The sequence below is a fragment of the Grus americana genome, chromosome 18, assembly GCF_028858705.1.
Source record: "Grus americana isolate bGruAme1 chromosome 18, bGruAme1.mat, whole genome shotgun sequence".
Classification (NCBI taxonomy): Eukaryota; Metazoa; Chordata; class Aves; order Gruiformes; family Gruidae; genus Grus; species Grus americana.
Window position 1 is genome coordinate 7,216,673 of NC_072869.1, and position 16,120 is coordinate 7,232,792.

The following is a 16,120-nucleotide window of genomic DNA, read 5'->3' on the forward strand; positions in this document are numbered from 1 at the left end:
CTCAGGAAAGCCCAGGGCTGTGCTGGAGACCAGCTCTTGAGCTCTTGCTGCCTTCAGGTGTGTTTTTGCAGGGGCAGGTCCTGTTAGAAGGGCAGAAAACTGAGGTTTGGGGTTGTTTTCTGGGTATTGGTCCACCAAAAAGTGAAATAGAAATTTCTGTTCCCCTGGGAGCTGCCTCCTCCCTCCTCCATGCCCGGTCCCAGCACCCGTCACCTCCCAGCCCACGGCAAAGGGGCACCTACCCGTGCGCTGGGGAGAAGGTCTGAGCCCCCCAGCTTGTCTCACTCAAATCCCTGGGGATCCTGGCAGAAAAATCCTTTGTTGTACAGACCACTTCAGGCAGCATTGACCCTCGAGAGCGGGTCTGGCTGCTCACCTGCCCCTTGCTCTCCAATGTCCTTCCCCTGTGGGGCAGGCACAGGAGGAGTGCCAGGTGCTTAAACCTTCTCAAGACACCCCAAAGCCCCCCACTCCCCCAAAGGGCAGGCCTTGTGCTGTGGGGTGAAAGCAAACAGGCTTCCCTTGGGTATCACAGCTGCTCTCAGCCCCCTTGGTTGGGGAGGGGAGTCCCTCGCTGGTCTCTGTTAAAGCCCTTGGGCTGGCAGTGGGGGAGATCAGGGCTTTCTTATAGGGGCATGGGGCTGTAATCCTTTTAATTAAAGGCAGACCCCACTCTTTAATTTGGGGGTCTACCAGCCCCCCTTCCCCCTGCAGCTTTGCCCCAATTGCCATAGGCCCCTCAGGGGTCAGTAGGAGGAAAGGGCTGGGGTTGCCCCTGTGCCAACCCCGGAGTGGGGGGCCCAGGATGCAGATTTGGGGTTTGCTGGTGCTGCTGGGGCTGTATTTGGCGCTGAGTGTGGGGTACGGTGGGGTCCCGCGTCCTCCCCGCAGCATCCCTGGGTACCACAACCCTGCCCATCCAACACCTTCAGCTGCTCCCCCATCCCGGGGTCCGTCCCCAAAAGGCCAAGTCTCAGCCAGAAGTGGCAGGTACCCTCCACCTCCCCATGGCAACGCGAGGACCAATGGCAGGGCCGGAAGCTGTTTACGGGGCGGAGCGTCGCCGTGGCAACGCGTGAAGCCTTTCGGAGCAGCTACTTAATGGCAGCCCCCGGGCGGCCGGCAAATCACGGCGACTCGGCGGGCAGGGCCTGGCACGGCGCGGGGTCATCCCTCACCCGGAGGGGGGAAAGCTGAACCCCCCCTGCCCTCCGCCACCCCCAGAGCCGGGGCTTTTGGGCTTTTTTTTTTTTTTTGGCTTTTTTTTTCTTCCTTCTTTTTTTTTTTCCCCCCCCCCTCCTGTTTTTTTTCCAGAAGCTTCTTGCTCTCTCGTGAACTTTGGAAGTTTGGGGACGTCGCCGGGACGGGGTAAGGGACGGCGGCGGTGGCCGAAAGCAGCGGGGAGCGGTGGGCTGGGTGGGACGGGCCCGCGGGGTAGCACTGCTGAGGGCTCGGCTGGGGCAAAGCCGGCTGTCAGGAGCACAGAGGCGTCTTTAGTCTCATTTTTATTTTTATTCTTTTTATCCCTCCTGCCCCCTTCCTCCGACCACCGCAGCGAGCTTTTCTGGGCCCCCTCCTCCCTCCCCCCCCCCCCGCCCCTTACCGCGGGCGCAGCAGTTTGGAGGGGCTGGGTGGTGCCTCTGGGGACCAGCCATCCAAAAAACCTGTAGCTGCCTTGAGCCTTATTTTTATTTTTGAGGCGAAAAGCCCGCTTTATGGGAGCGGGGCAGGTGGTTCCACTCCCCCGCCCGTGCCTCCCGCCCTCCCGTGACTGTTGGGCAGGGCATCATTCAAACGGTGGAACCCCCGGCCCCAGCCGCCGCCGCGCAGCCGGTGCAGGAGCTCCTGGTCCCGGCCGGCCTCGGAGGGCTCTCTCCTCACCCACAGATACGGGATTTCGGGTTTACAGCCCAACAGCGAAGCCAGACGCCTCATCAACAGTTAGGGAATAACTGCCGGCTCTCTCGGAGTGAGGGTGTGCTTGGGGTGGGTCCGCGCTCCCCCCCCCCGGGTTGTTTTCGGGGTACCGGTTGAAGGGAGGAGCAGGAGTAGCATCAAACCGAGGGAAGCTGGTAGCGGCGGGGGGGGGGACGACTTTAAGATTAATTTTGTCGATGTGTTGGCTCCTGAGATTTTTTTTTTTTTTTTTTGTCCTGCTAGCGGCGGGTGGGAGAAACATCCTCACTTTGTGGGATGGCAGGGCTGGATTTTGGTCGTTTGAGGGGGTTTTTGTTGGGTTTTTTTTATTTCTTTCTTTGGCCAAAGGCTTGCTGGGCAGCACCGGCTCCCCAGGGATTGGGTGACAGCAGGGCACGGGGGTTTGAGGGAATTTCCCCGAGGTTTGGGGCTGCTAAAGCACCCCGGGGGAGGCATTGCAGCTCCACTGTGCAGCACCCCGGGGATGGGTCTCACCCAGCAGCACCGCAAGCACCCAGCCCCAGTCCTGCCCGGGTGCCAGAGAGCGGCTGTGCCTTGGGGATCCTCAACCCTCTCCCTGTTGTTGTTGCAGGATCTGCCCTGTCCCCTCCCTCCCCTTCACGTGCACCCCGTGAATGCAAGAGCCGATAAGCCAAGGCATGGCTGAGGGGTGGCTGAAGTACCTGCGGGCAGGAAAGGCCAAGGGGCAGAAGGGCAGCATGGAGGACTTGGACGACCTGGACGACAGCCTGACCAGCCTCATGTGGCTGCAGGATTTCTCAATCACCAGTGCCAGCATGGGGAAGTCCTCCTGCTGCCCCAGCGACCCGGACCCCCATGACTGTCACAGGATCCCCAGCTTTGCCGCCCCATGCTCACCTCTGGCCGCCGACCCGGCGTGCATGGGTGTGCCCCACGCTCCCTGCAAGCCCATCTCCTCCTCCACCTTGAAGACGGCGCACCACGCCATGGCCATGCACCCTCAGCTTGCGGAGGACATCGACTATAAGACCAACCCGCATGTCAAGCCGCCCTACTCCTACGCCGCTCTCATCTGCATGGCGATGGAAGCCAGCGATAAGCCCAAAATCACCCTCTCTGCCATCTACAAGTGGATTACCGACAACTTCTGCTACTTCCGACATGCCGATCCCACCTGGCAGGTAGGACATTTGGAGACATATTGCCTTGTCCCCTCTCCCCGCAGGGCTGGGGAGGGCTTTCCACAGCCTCCATCACACAAAGCAAGGTCCCGTGGGGATGCTGGATCCCACCAGGAGGAGAGCGGCACTGGCAGCTGGTGGGAAACAGCAATAATGGGAAAGAGCTTGGGTGTGCACAGAAATGCCATGGCCTTGAGGGTGGTGGAGGGAAGGAGCCACTATGAGGGAGAGCACAGGGCCATTTTGGGAAGCAGGGAGGTACCCATTGGGCTGCTGGTCCCCGTGGCTCCTCTTGGCTCTGGGGCGAAGGCATCTCTGTCCCTGGCTCCACCTTTCTGGAGGTCTCTTGGGGTTCTGAGTCCCTTGGGGCTGAGCACACATGAAATCGCCACCTCTGAGTGCTGAGGATCAGGCGTAGGAGAGGGATGGAGAGGTCCCCCAGGGAGATGCTCCTTTTTGGACAAATGCCTTGTTGGGGACGTTCAGAGCAGAAATGTTGCTGCTTTCCAAGCCAGGCAGGCAGGTCTCCCGTCCCTTGGACAGGTGAGGGAGGCTCTGTCGCTGTGACGAGCTGGTGAGGCCTCAGAGAGAAGCCCAAGAGAGGTCAATTAGGGCTGCTCTCCCCAGCTAGCACAAGCACATCCCCAGGGGGTAAGGGATAGCCCTCGGGCTCACCAGCTTTGGGGACAGCCTGAAGCACAGGGGCTTTTCCCAGCCACCTTGGCTCGCTGCCCTCCTCCGTCACACGAGGGGACCTCCGGCACGTGAGGCTTTCTAGGCTGTGGCAGGGCAGGAGGGACCCGGGTGGCTTGTCTCTCCGCTCGGGTTATTCCCAGCCCAAATCTGCAGTATGCCAGCGATCCCGACGGCGGTGCTCACCCAGGCAGGGCTGGGCAAAACTGCTGCAAACTCCTGGCATTGCCCACCTTCTCCCCAGGCAGGTGGGTCTCCAGCGGCTCTTGATGCCCATCACGGGGAAGGGAACTCCCTGGTCCCTCTCCAGGGCCACCTGGGTCCCCCAGCCTCCCCTGTGCTGGGGGGACCTACAGGAGCGATTTGGGAGGAGGAGCTGCGTGCCAGCGTGTTGACTTTCTCCTGCAAACTCACGGCTGGATAATCACCATGTTTTTAATTAAATGTGTTGATTAAAAAAAAAAAAAAAAAAAGAAGGTTTTCAATCCCCCTCTGCATAGATGCAGGGGGTTCATGGGATTGTTGCAGGCAGGAATGATAAATATGTTAACTGGCCGGGTAATAACAGAGGGCAGCCCAGGCTGAATGAAGTTTGGGATGGGGAGGGGAGATGGGGAGCAGAGAATTCAGCTTGCAAGTCTCTGACCCTCGTAAAATTTCGTTAAACTGTAAATTTGGAGTTAGCACAGCCTGGATTGTTTGCAGGGATATTTGTGTTCCTGCTGCTTCTTTCTTTTTCTTCTTTGTTTTTCTTTTTTTCTTTCTTTATTTTTCATTTTTTCTTTTCTTTTTTATTTTTCCTTTTTTCTTTCATTTTTCTTTTTCTTTTTTCTCCTTTCTTTTTTCTATTTTTCTTTTTCTTTTTTTTTTCTTTTTGAGACTGTCTTCTCATCCCCTATCCCAATTCCCGTATGTGAAGACAGCCTGGAAAGGTCATGCCACCCATACTCCGGGGGGGAGATGGATATATTCCTGTGGGAGCTGAGTGCTTTGGAGAGGAGCCAACACACCCAAGGAGCTTCAGCCCAGAGGAGGGTTTTGTTGTGTGTGTGTATGTGTGTGTGTGTTTTTCAACAGCTCTAAGCATTCAAGCCTTGTTTTTCCTATTCGGCACTACGGATTATGGATGAATAAGCATAAAGATATCCAGGCAACATTAAAAAAAAAAAAACCCTCTACCATATCCAATCTCTTAATACAGTCTTGGCTTTGTGGAGTCCAACGCTGGGTTATTTACCCAATAACTGAGTTTCCTTTCTGATTATTCACATCACTCCAGGCACATTCAGGGCTTCAGAACAGCTCGACGGGAGCAAAAACTTCTCTTTTTCTTTTTTTTTCCCCCTTTTTTTTTTTCCTCCCCTCAGCTCATGTGAGCAGTGGCTGATGAAGATGCAGTGATTTCACACCGAGCTTCCCCGGGCCAGGAGGCACCTCTGGGGACACACAGGGCTGTGGTGGAACAGCCCACGTGTCTCTCTGGTTTTGCCCGCCCGGTTTGTGGCAGCCTGGCTGCAGGGAGGCATGGTGTCTATTTTTTTTTTTTTTTTTTTGCCAAATATTTTCCCCTCAACACTAGCAATGAGCACAGATGAACTGGAGGCTGCAAGGAGGGCCCTGATGATCCATCCCCCGCGGTGCTGCCATGTGTTGCCACTTGTAATGAGGTTGTGGCCACATCGGTGTAAAGACCCTCCTCTTCCTCCTTAGCCACCAAGGAGGTCCCAACCTCCTCCAGTTTAGCTCCGCACCCAGAACAAGTCTGGCTGGTTTCTCCTAGTGCTCTGCATGACCCAAGGCCCCATGGTCCCAATTTACAGTGGAGGAGAGTTGCCCCAAACCTTCCCGTTTTCCAGCAAGAAAACTCGGACAGGGGAGTTTCTGCTGGGCATGTAGCCTGGGATGTCTTGATGTTGCCATTTCTACTTTCTTTTTCCCAAAGGTCCTTGCTGAAAATGTGCTTTTCTACCAGCTTCCCCATGCAGGTAGGTGCTGCAGCAGCAGACAAGCATTCAACCTTGGTTTTTTTTTTTGTTTTTTTTTTTTTTTTTCTCTCTTGGGTTTAGAACTCCATCCGGCACAACCTCTCCTTGAACAAGTGCTTCATCAAGGTGCCCCGGGAGAAGGGTGAGCCAGGGAAAGGTGGCTTTTGGAAGCTTGACCCCCAATATGCCGACCGGCTCAAGAACGGTGCCTTCAAAAAGCGGAAGACACCCCCAGTGCAGATCCACCCGGCCTTCACCAAAAAACTCCAGGAAGATGCACGGTGCGTCGTCAGCCCAGCCGCTTTGCCTTGCACCGCTAATAACATCCTCAACGTCAACATGGAGTCACAGCAGCTGCTGAAAGAGTTTGAAGAAGTCACCGGCAACCAGAACTGGAATCCGGCGGATGGCAAAGCAGGGTACAAACGCAAGCAGTCCTTGCCCAAGCGAACGGCCAAGGCGGCTCGGCTTTCCAACTCTGCCTTGCTGACTCAGGAAGAGCAGACCGAGCTGGGATCACTGAAAGGTGACTTTGACTGGGAAGCCATCTTCGACACCAACCTGAATGGAGACTTCTCCACTTTTGGGGATCTGGAGCTCACGCCTCCAATCAGCCCCGTAACACGCGATCTGGACTTGACGGTACATGGGCACCACGTGGACTATCCCCAGGGGCAGGAGCAGGAGCAGGTCCTCACCGAATCCAACCAGAACAACCTGGACTTTGATGAAACCTTCATGGCCACTTCTTTCCTGCAGCATCCCTGGGACGAAGGGACAAACGATTACCTCTCCGATTCTGTCAATGTGGAGCAGTTGTTTGAACTCAACGATGCCTCTTTGCCAGCGGATGTGAGCGACTGGAGCAGTCTGGCATCCCTTTTATAAGAGGCCAGGCACCATTCAAAGCCCACAGACTTTAGTAGAATACTCCCCCCATGCTGCTGGGACTTACAAGGGACAAGATTTTCTAGAGACAGAGACATCCACAGTGACTTTTACCAGCTTCATCATAAGATTATTTACAGGAACACCAGGGGGAGAAAAAAAACCACCACCACAGGAACTTCTGATGTGTCCTTTAAAGATTTAACAAGAAGTCTCTAGTCCATGAGTTTCCTCAAGAGAAGAAATATAACACTACTTATTTTTTTACTTTTAAAGGAAGAAATGTGAATTATCATAATTTTTTTCCATGGGAATGGACATGGCATATGTTCCTTCAGGGCTAAAGGAGAGCACCTGCAAAATCCCATCCAAGACATGAGATTCCTGATGGCTTAGGACTTGATAGACTAAGTGCAATTTCCTCACCCTTTTGTCTCTCTGTTTCTCTCTCTCTTTCCTTTTTCTGTCTAGCATAGCTGGTAGGTATAGTGTGATAATTAGCTAGCAAGCAAATAGAGGTCCCTTCTGGATTCTCTGAGTTCAACCTCCCTCCTGACTTGTGCCTAGGGAAGAAGAAAAGGTTTATAAATTCGGCAAGTCTGCCTTTTTAGATGTTTTTATATAATCTATTATATATTATATATTCAAAGAAACCTATATTTTTAGCACTAGAATTTCTTAATTGTGGGGGGGATAGGGGAAATGCAGTTTGGGAGTTGTTTTATATTTTCACTGTTTAAAGGCTTGTGTTCATTGTTCTGTAAACCAAGACCACGCGAGGGAGGATTCCTGCAGCAGCAGCAACAGGTTTTGGTAAGGATCCAGAAATTGGCCCGGCAGGAGAGGAGCAGTGGGGACCAGGGCGCTCCTGGAACGGGCTTTTGTATTTTTTGTACCCAAAATCCTCGCTGCAGTTGCCGAAGGGTCTAGACCACCATAAACCCTCTCTGTCTTTCATTAGCTGACATAGCCCCTCTCCATTTGTTTCGGTTCAAGACTGTTGCTCTCTGCTTCTTTTGCTCATCCATCAGGCTCCAAACAGCTGCCAGGGCAACGCAGGACCCCAGTTAAGGATGCGCTTTTTGGGGGAGCTGTAAGGAAAACACCATGGCATGGCCATCAGCTAGCAGTGATGGTGTCACTCTGCATCGAATGCTCCCAGGTGGGACCCAGGAGGAAAGAAATCCACATTCAGGCTCCATCCAGCAGCTCAGGCCAAAGACTCTGCATGCAACGGGCTCTGGGGCCGGCAGCGGAGATAAAGTCCCATCCAGCCGGGAGCAGCTCTTCAGCCGGGAGATCCACCTGGATTGACACAAATGGAAGCTTTGGCCCTTTGGCTCGGCGTGCAGCGAGAGCGTGGCAGCGTCTCTGCAAAGTAGCTCAGAAACATTTCGGGAGCGGAACCAAACTGCTGCAACTTGACTTGAAGATCTTGAACTGGATTCTTCGCCTCTCCTTCGCTGTAGGTTATTAGAGGTAGAGTAGCTGTTAGGTAGGAGTAAGTAGAAGCTGTAGTTTTAATGGTGTGTCTTAGACTTGCCGAAAAATGGAAGATTGTAAAGAGTTTCTTTTTTGGTTACAAAAGCACTTAGGACCTTTAATGTGAGCAATATAATTTAGCAAGAGTATAGTTGTAGTATAAGAATCAATAAGCAAGCCTTAAAAAAAAAAAAAAAATTAAAAAATTACCCTTGGAGTAATTTTCACCCAAATTTGGGGAGAGGGTTGGAGCCGTGGAGGTGCGAGCACAAGTCCTGTATCCCCCGGTAAAGCATGGGGCAGGCTGAGAACCAACATCTTCAGCTCATGCAAGCAGCAGAGATGGGGCTGCTTTGCCCAGGTGCTAGCATCTGAAGTCCCCTGGGATGCCACCGCACGGCTGGGGATGGTGTCCCAGGGCCGATGTCTCTGGAGGGGCTTTGGGGTTCTGTGTAGATGTTTCTATCTGTATTTGCAATGCTTCTTGTTATTTGTTGTTTTTGTTATATTTTCCTGTTTTGGAGCCTCTATACCGATGCTGAAGAACTGCAGAGGTACGTGTGCAATTTAACCTTTTTCATGGAAAGTTATTTACAAATTAAAAAAAAAAAAACGAATAAGAAAAAGCCCTTTTGCCTCCTTATTTCCCTGCAGCACTGCCTGGCTCTGTCTGACCCTCTGCCCTGGAGGTAGGGGACATCTCACCAGCCCAGTCCTGGTTGTACACCCAGCCCTGGAATATGGGTGCTATCACCCCTCTCTGCGGCGGCACAGCAATTCCCCGTGGGTAAACTGAGGCACAATCCACCACCCGTGTGGCAATGGTTACACACCGCCTCTGTGGCAGGAGGGTGGCCATACCCGGTGTCCCTAGTCCTGGGAGCTGCTCCCAACCCCTGGAGCATCCTTCCCTGCCTCTGCAGGGAGCTCTTGGGGGTGACATGGGGTGACAGTGCCTGGGACTGTCACTCTGCTTGTGCCAAGTCCCCACCCGGCCCTGTAGATGCCCTGAGAAACACAAGTGGCTTCGGAGCCCTCCTGGGTACAGGGCAGTGAGAGGAGCTGCACAGAAGCCGCAGGAATAGCCGAGCTCTCGTGAGGCCAATTACCTCGAGGAGCAGTTGGGTTCTGCCAAGGCAGGGAAGAAAAGCAGCGTACGCTCAGCTGCCAGCCCGGACGGCGCAGGCAGGGCAGGGGACGTCGGGTCTGGGGGCAGCAGGTTCCAGGAGCCCCAAGGAAAGTGCAGCCTGGCTCAGGGATGCGGGGCTGGGTGTGAGGCTGGCTGGGGCCAGGCTGTGGGTAGCTGTGGGGCAGTGCTGCCACTTGGGATGGTGGGAAGGAGACGCCGGAGAAGGGTGGTCTGCCCTCCGCTTGGTGGCTGCCCAGCCCCCCCCATCACATCTGAGCATCCCCAGGAACAGAGATTCCCCTCCAGATCTTGCCTGGGGCTTATCCAGCTTGATGCTTTGGATGGACCCACTCCAGGATGGCCCATCCCTCTTGCACTGGGGACACAGCCCTTCCCATCTCCCCAGCAGGTGAGGAGCACCCTATCACCTCCCCAGTGATCTACTGGATCCTATTGGTACCAGGCACTGCAGCAGTCAGCCCCAGGGCTGCCCCTTTGCTCTGCAGTGGTCATCACAGCTGCTCCCAATCCAATCAATCTCAACCCAAAATAAAGGGCTGGTCTTGTGCCAGGAGGGCAGGATGTGGCTTTTGGGATGAGGTAGGGGTTATCCTTGTGGGGGATAATTTTGATGTGTCTGGGGGGGCGCTTTTGGAGGCAGATCTGGGCTCTCCTTTAGCATGGGGATCATGAACCCCAAAAGGTAATGGGGAATCCCTGTCCTGGCTTCTCTCTGCTTCCCTCCATAGTGGTGACACTGGCAGGGCTGCAAAAAGTTGGCAGCCCCCTTTTCCCTCGGTTCACTTCTTCATTTGGTTTTGCCAGGCACCACCATGTGGTTTCTGTTTCTAAACCCCCTGGAAAAAGAGGAGCCCCCAGCACCACCTACCCTGCCAGAGGACTGAAAAAAACCCGACCTTGCCAGGAAAAAATGTTCCAGCCTGCCGGAGCCAGCCGAGGGTTTTAAAGTGAGAAAGGGTGAATATAAAGGAGGCACCAGGCGAGGCCTGAAACAACCTTGTTTTGTTCAGCTTCTGAAGGCAATGAAAACAACTTGGACGTGATTTTTTTTTTTTCTTTCAATGAGATATTTTCAAGCAGCAGCCAGGAGGTGCAGAAGTGGGGGTGCTATGGGGTGGGAGCATGGCTTCCCTTGGGTGTGGAGGCAGGCAGGATGTGGCAGAGGCAGGCAGGACACCGGGCTGCTGCCCACACAAAGCCCATGTGTGCTTGGGGCCAAGCACGGTGCCAGGAGGGAGGTCGGGACCCGGCAGCGCCTGGCCTGCCCGGGCTTGCCGGCGGCAGCGGGGTTACAGTCCATGGCTGGGGCTGGTCCAGCCCTGCAGGCTGCCCCGGCTCGCCCGGCACAGGGGCAGTGATGGGTTGGGGACCCCTGGACTGGCGGTGTCCCCTCTGCTCTACACGTGGGCAAAGCATTGTGCAATGAAAACCCAGACTGCTATAGCCCAGAGACAGCTGCCTTTTGGGGCATCCTACCGCCAGCACCCACCAAAGCAGGTCTGGGAAGCACCCAGCTCCAAAAGCTCCCTGCAAACTCAGCCTTCATGGCCCCAGCCAGGTCCTTCCCCAGGCGGTTATTAAGCACATGGCAATTATTCCTTTATTATTTATTTCTGCTATTCCCCCAGCCATCCCCTCATCCATCATCCCTCCCTGATGGGCAAACATTGACACCTCAAACCAATCTCCCGTTCACAGAGGGGGAAAAAAATATACACATAAGCCCTTCTTTTCTCTCCTTTTCTTGCCGTGTCTTTCTTTGCCCTCCATTGAGTGCGGGGCTGGCACGGAGCCATTCTGGCAACAGCCGGCTTTCACTTGCTAATCATCCTAAATATTGAAAATCAACGCCTAGAATAAACAGCTCAAAGATTGGGGCCATCTCTGCTCTGTTTGGAAATGCTAATCTCGCTGCCTTTTGTTTTCCTTGTGTGGATTTGGTGCTGTGCGTTTGGAGGAGGTCACAGCTCATGGGTTCTCTCTCCACCCCCAGATTTTTATTTTTTTTTTTTTTTTCTTCTCCCCCCTCATCGTGAAAACTTCAGCCCATTTTAACATCCCAGGCTGGGATGGCCGGGGCTCTGAGGGGGGAGAAGGGATGGAGGAGGGTAGGGAATGGACTCGCCTTGCATAGCAATGAATGAACCTCCAAAGTTTGGGAAAAAAGAGGTTCCCAAACGTGGATCCAGGAGTTCACATGGGTGTGAAAACTCATGGGAACTGTGGTTGGGCAGGAAGCTCCATCCCTGATACAGCAGGTCCTGGGGGGGACGGCGATGGGGATGGCATTGGTGCAGTCTGGCCCCCAGCCCTGCGATGAGAGGCAGAGCTTGGGGACAGCTCAGGGACTCCCTGCCCTGTGATACTGAATTTTGGAGGAGTTCATATCCGAAGAGATGGAGGTACCATGGCAAACCTCAGACAGGTTGTGACGGGCCCCAGGGCTGCACCTCGATGTCTATGCCTGGAGGGATCAGGCTGGATGCAAACACCTTTCTGTGGGGTCGCAGGGGCTCTGGGAAAGGTGGTTTTGAGAACAGAGAGGGGGCAAAGCCCCTTTTCTGCTTTTCCAGCAGTGACCTTGCACTGCTAGCAGAGCATTCGCATAGCTTGGATGGCTTACAGCATCCTGATGGGGAAACTGAGGCAGGGCAAGGCGGTGGTCTGACATGGACCAGAACCTGATTATCTGGAGAGCACTTTTGGAGCACGCCTGCACCCTCGTGTTTTCGGTCACGTTTTTGGGCTGTGCACAGGGGGTGCACCCTCTGGCAACAGGGACCCCATCCAGCAAAGCTCCCCTCCGGTGCCTGCCTCCCTCCGTGCCCCAGGCAGCCCAGGGACGGGTCAGTGGGCCGCTGCCAGCAGCCGTTCCCGGTGGCGTGGCCAGCACAATGCGCCGGCAGGCCAGGGCTTGCCCTGCGGCGGGGGGAGTGCCGGCAGCCGCTTGCCGGAACCACAATGCAACGGCCCCTGCGTAAATGCCGTCACGAGGAGACACTCGGCATGCTGCCTCTTCCTCCTCCTCCTCCTCCTCCCCGCCATCCCCCTGATGCATGCACAGGTGGGGGGCTGCAGCCCCGCAGGGTCCCTGTTCCTTCAGCCCAGCCCATGCCACGGAAAGTGGCCCCCTGTGGGCAGGGGGGGACACATCCAGCCCCCTGCAGTGGAGGGGCTGAGCTGCCGGAGCAGTGCCAGCGTTGCCTCCTTCTTTGGGAAACCGCGTCATGCCGAGGTCGAAACTTGGCCAGTTTGCAAACAAGCACCGGGGCCACGGGGATTTCTTTACAAAGGCTGTTTTTTTCAGGTGATTTATTTCCAGGTTTAGAGCATTAGGGCCATCCCACCTCCTGAGATTCTTTTTTTTTCCACTGCCGTCAGGATGGTGAGAAACTTGCTTTAGAAATCCAAAGCAAACACCCTCCTTTGGTGTCTGACTCCAGAGGATGGGCCTTAGACCCTCCAAAAAAGGTGCAAGCAGGGGCAGGCTGTGGTCTCTGTGCCCTGTGGAGCCGGATCACCCAAGCTGTAGGCAGAGCTAGGCAGCAGAGGCAGCATGAGGGCGAGCAGGTGTATTTGGGGAACGGCCCAACTCAGGACAACGTAGGAATAACCCCCAGGGGTTACAGATGGGACCAGGCAGGCTGGGCGGCGTGGGGACGTTGTGCACAGATCCCCCTGGGATGCTCCCGTCCTGCGTGTGGGGGTCGCTGGGCTGGAGGCCGGCGCAGGCAGCAGGAGGGCTCGGAGGCATTACGAGCGGTGGGTGTTGACCTAGAAATCGCAAAGAATTTGGCCTGGCATGGCGCTGGCGGGCAGCGTGCCAGCCTGGCAGCCGAGGGGAGCGCGGCTCTGCTCTGAAACGGCGTTCTTTTTCCCTGTGCCCAGCTGGGAGAGGCGGCTGCCGTCTGCCCTGGGAGCTCAGTGAGCGTTCTGGGCTCACTGGTGTCGAGGGGTGGGATAGCCATTGCTCCTAGCAGAGGCATTGCTGGTTGAGCATGAGCCGGGGATTTGTTTTCGCTCCTCTGGGAAGCATGTGCTCCCACCAAGCATGGGGACGGTGCCGATTCCCGGCCAGGGAATGGGGAGAGAAGATCTGCTGGTGCTGGGGGAGTAATGCTCCATCCCAGCAGCTTTTGGTTACAAGACACGTTAACAGGCAGGAACGTGCAAGCATCCAAAGGTCAGAGCTGTGCAGGGGCAAGGCAGCTGCGTTGGCTCCAGCCCCCGGGAGCGCAGCAGATGAAGGCAGAACCCCCGTACCCTGCTGGGCAGAGAGGAATGGCGGAGGAGGGACTTGTCTGCAGAGCTCATTGGACCTGCACCCCTCAGTGGACCCCATGGTCTCGCTGAGCAGCTCCTCGTCAGCCCTGGGGTCACCAAGCACATTCCTGCTGGGGGGATGGAGCCAGCTGCAGCCATGCACAGCCTCCCTGTCCCCGTTACATGAGGTGACGCACGCCCAACACCAACCCGCATGGCAAACACCCCCCTTCCTTCCCCAGCAACGTGGCGCAGAGAGAAAATGAGCATCGTCCCCAGCCCGGCCCCCAGCTCACGAAATACGGTGCCCTGTAGTTCCTCTGTCCCTGTGACTGATGCTCTCGGTGCACGCATACACATCCCACCCCAGCCCAAACCCAGAGAGAAACCTGTTCTCCTGACCGAAGGAGGAGAGGAAGGGCTCAATGTGTGCCGGGTGGCACCTTGTTGGTCGCCGGTATGTGCCAGCTCCTCAGTGGCCCAAAAGGCTTGGCTGGAGGAGGGGGATCTCTGTGCTGTTCCCCCTACTCCAGCGGAGTGCTAAGTAAACAGTGACAAGGGGAACCTCGTTAATCCTGGTCATTCATTTACAAAAAGCCATTTAGAGCTGGCTATGCAGGCAGTTATCAGAGCACAGGGGAGGTTTTCCCAGCAGGACCTTAATTCCCTCCGCAAATAAAGCCAGAGGGACAACACAGCTTGTGTCTGCAATGGATGGGGGCTTGGGGAGATTTTTGGGGCCAGCCTTCGAGGGACTGATCCCCACGAACCCCCTTCCTACAAGGAGCTGAGGGTCGTTGTGGGATTCCCTGTGAAGTGATTGCTCGGGTGCTGTTTCAGTGCAAATTGCTGCCATGCCACGTCTCTCCCTGCAGCAGCCAGGCTGGCATTTGTCCTTCCCACTGGCGCACGAGAAGGACTGGGAAGCTGCAGGAGCCCAAACACCAACCCTTGGCCCACATGGACATGGTTTTTCAGAAGCACTGCACATCCCTACGGCACATCGCGATGCTACGGACCCGGGTCAAGATCAAAGCAAAGCCAGTGGGGCTTAGAGACGTTACCAGGGAGGCAAAGTCCTTTGGTGGATTTGGATGCCGTCTCACACCTTCAAGTTCATGGGCAAGGTAACAGGCAGGGCGCGTGCCTGGGTGCATCCCGTGCCCTGTCTGTGCATGCTGACTCCCTCTTTCTCCCTTTTTCCCTTTTAACCCCACCTGGAAGGGAAAGTTGGGGACTTAGCCAGCTCAGAGCCCCTGGTTTTTCTGGCTGAAGATTAATCTGGCTAAAGATTAATCGCCTTTTCTATCTGACTGACCCAAGGGGAGACAGAATAGGCTGTGTCTGGGGAGGAGGTGAGGGCAGTGCCACCGGCGATGGTGTTCCCACACGTTCTCGCAGCCCGGGGCATCGGCGGGTCACAGCACGGAGGCACACAGCCCGGGACAGCCCTTCAGCCCATAATGAAAGTTTTGTAATTTTATGTTAATCCCGGCTCCTCTCCCACATCAAATGCAAAGCCTTTTTGGAGGCTCCTGGCTGTATTAATCTTGTTTTTGCCCTCATCGCCGCACGCTGTGTGCCTCGCAGGCGGCTCCCGTGGCTCGGGGGAGTGCTGCTGCCCCGCCATGTCCCCACTGTCCCCTCCATGCAGGAGTGGGATTAACCCTGCCCATGGGAGGCAAGGACAGGCATAATTCATTTTTTTGCAATAAAATGACTATTTTTTAAGCAGGAACTGTTCCTGGGGTGAGCAGTACCGAGCCACAATGTAAGGGACAGAAAGTCCCTGCTTTGAGATCTATTATTAATTGAATTTATCTGAATCTTGTCAAGATTAGACCTTTTGTGCAATGACCTTCACCACCATAAAGGCAGCCAATAGAAATGTGGATTTGGGGCATATCTGGGTTTTTCCAGTGACTCGGAGCAAAGCCCCTCTCTGCCTCAGTTTCCCCACCTGTAAATCAGGTCAATTCTATTTTCTGAAGCATTTTGGGTGACCAACGCCCCGAACACCTCGTCCTCAGAGAGAAGCAACTGTCACGTCCCTGCGGGTGGGAGCCACTTCCTCGTGCCTGTGGTGGCAAAAACTCCCGTTGCTGAACAACGGGGCCATGACGTTGTTCGAACCCCACGGCCTCCAACAACCCCAAAGGTGTTGGGCTCCAATTTGATCCTGTGTCTTGGGTTTCGGAGCACTGGAACCAGCTTTGCACGGCAAATGCTGCAAAAGGCACTCGTTAGCTCTCTCATTAGTGCACCAAAGCCCCAACTGAACATTGCACTGAGGATGGAATCCTTATCCAGCCGTATTAGCTGCATTTTCTGCCTTCTGTGCCCGTGCTGATAGTGAGCGCAGCCACCTGGATGAAAATCCCTTCTCCGTCTCATGGAGGGGGAAGCAAAGGGCGACTCAGCATTCCTCCACGGACGCTGCTGAGTCACCACGTTCGCCTTTTATGCGCCACGGCGGCGGCTTTGGCGCAGAGAGCAATTCCTCCCGGGCTTGCTGGGACCCTGCAGCTGGCGGTTTGCAGGGTGGGAAGAGCGGCATGACCGCGGCGCTCTGGCGGGAA

General features: G+C 55.3%; 1 protein-coding gene and 1 long non-coding RNA gene across 2 annotated transcripts; one reads left to right on the plus strand and one right to left on the minus strand.

Moving 5' to 3' along the window:
* The first annotated feature begins 1,133 nt into the window (after nucleotides 1-1,133).
* Nucleotides 1,134-8,849, plus strand: FOXJ1 (forkhead box J1). Its single transcript, XM_054847093.1, has 3 exons — nucleotides 1,134-1,368; nucleotides 2,510-3,080; nucleotides 5,840-8,849. Exons 2-3 carry the CDS (start codon nucleotides 2,553-2,555, stop codon nucleotides 6,644-6,646), a joined length of 1,335 nt encoding a protein of 444 aa, XP_054703068.1. The 5' UTR covers nucleotides 1,134-1,368; nucleotides 2,510-2,552; the 3' UTR covers nucleotides 6,647-8,849.
* Nucleotides 8,850-12,573: 3,724 nt separating this feature from the next.
* LOC129214843 (uncharacterized) lies at nucleotides 12,574-14,071 on the minus strand. The gene is made up of 2 exons (XR_008579827.1): nucleotides 13,944-14,071; nucleotides 12,574-13,052 (listed from the first exon to the last, which is right to left on the minus strand). It is a non-coding gene; the product is annotated as an uncharacterized LOC129214843 (long non-coding RNA).
* Between the last annotated feature and the right edge of the window lie 2,049 nt (nucleotides 14,072-16,120).

Coding starts and splice junctions, on each gene's coding strand:
- FOXJ1 (XM_054847093.1), top strand. CDS start 2,553: ATGCAAGAGCCGATAAGCCAAGGCATGGCTGAGGGGTGGCTGAAGTAC. Junction 3,081..5,839: donor ATGCCGATCCCACCTGGCAG/GTAGGACATTTG, acceptor TCTTGGGTTTAG/AACTCCATCCGGCACAACCT.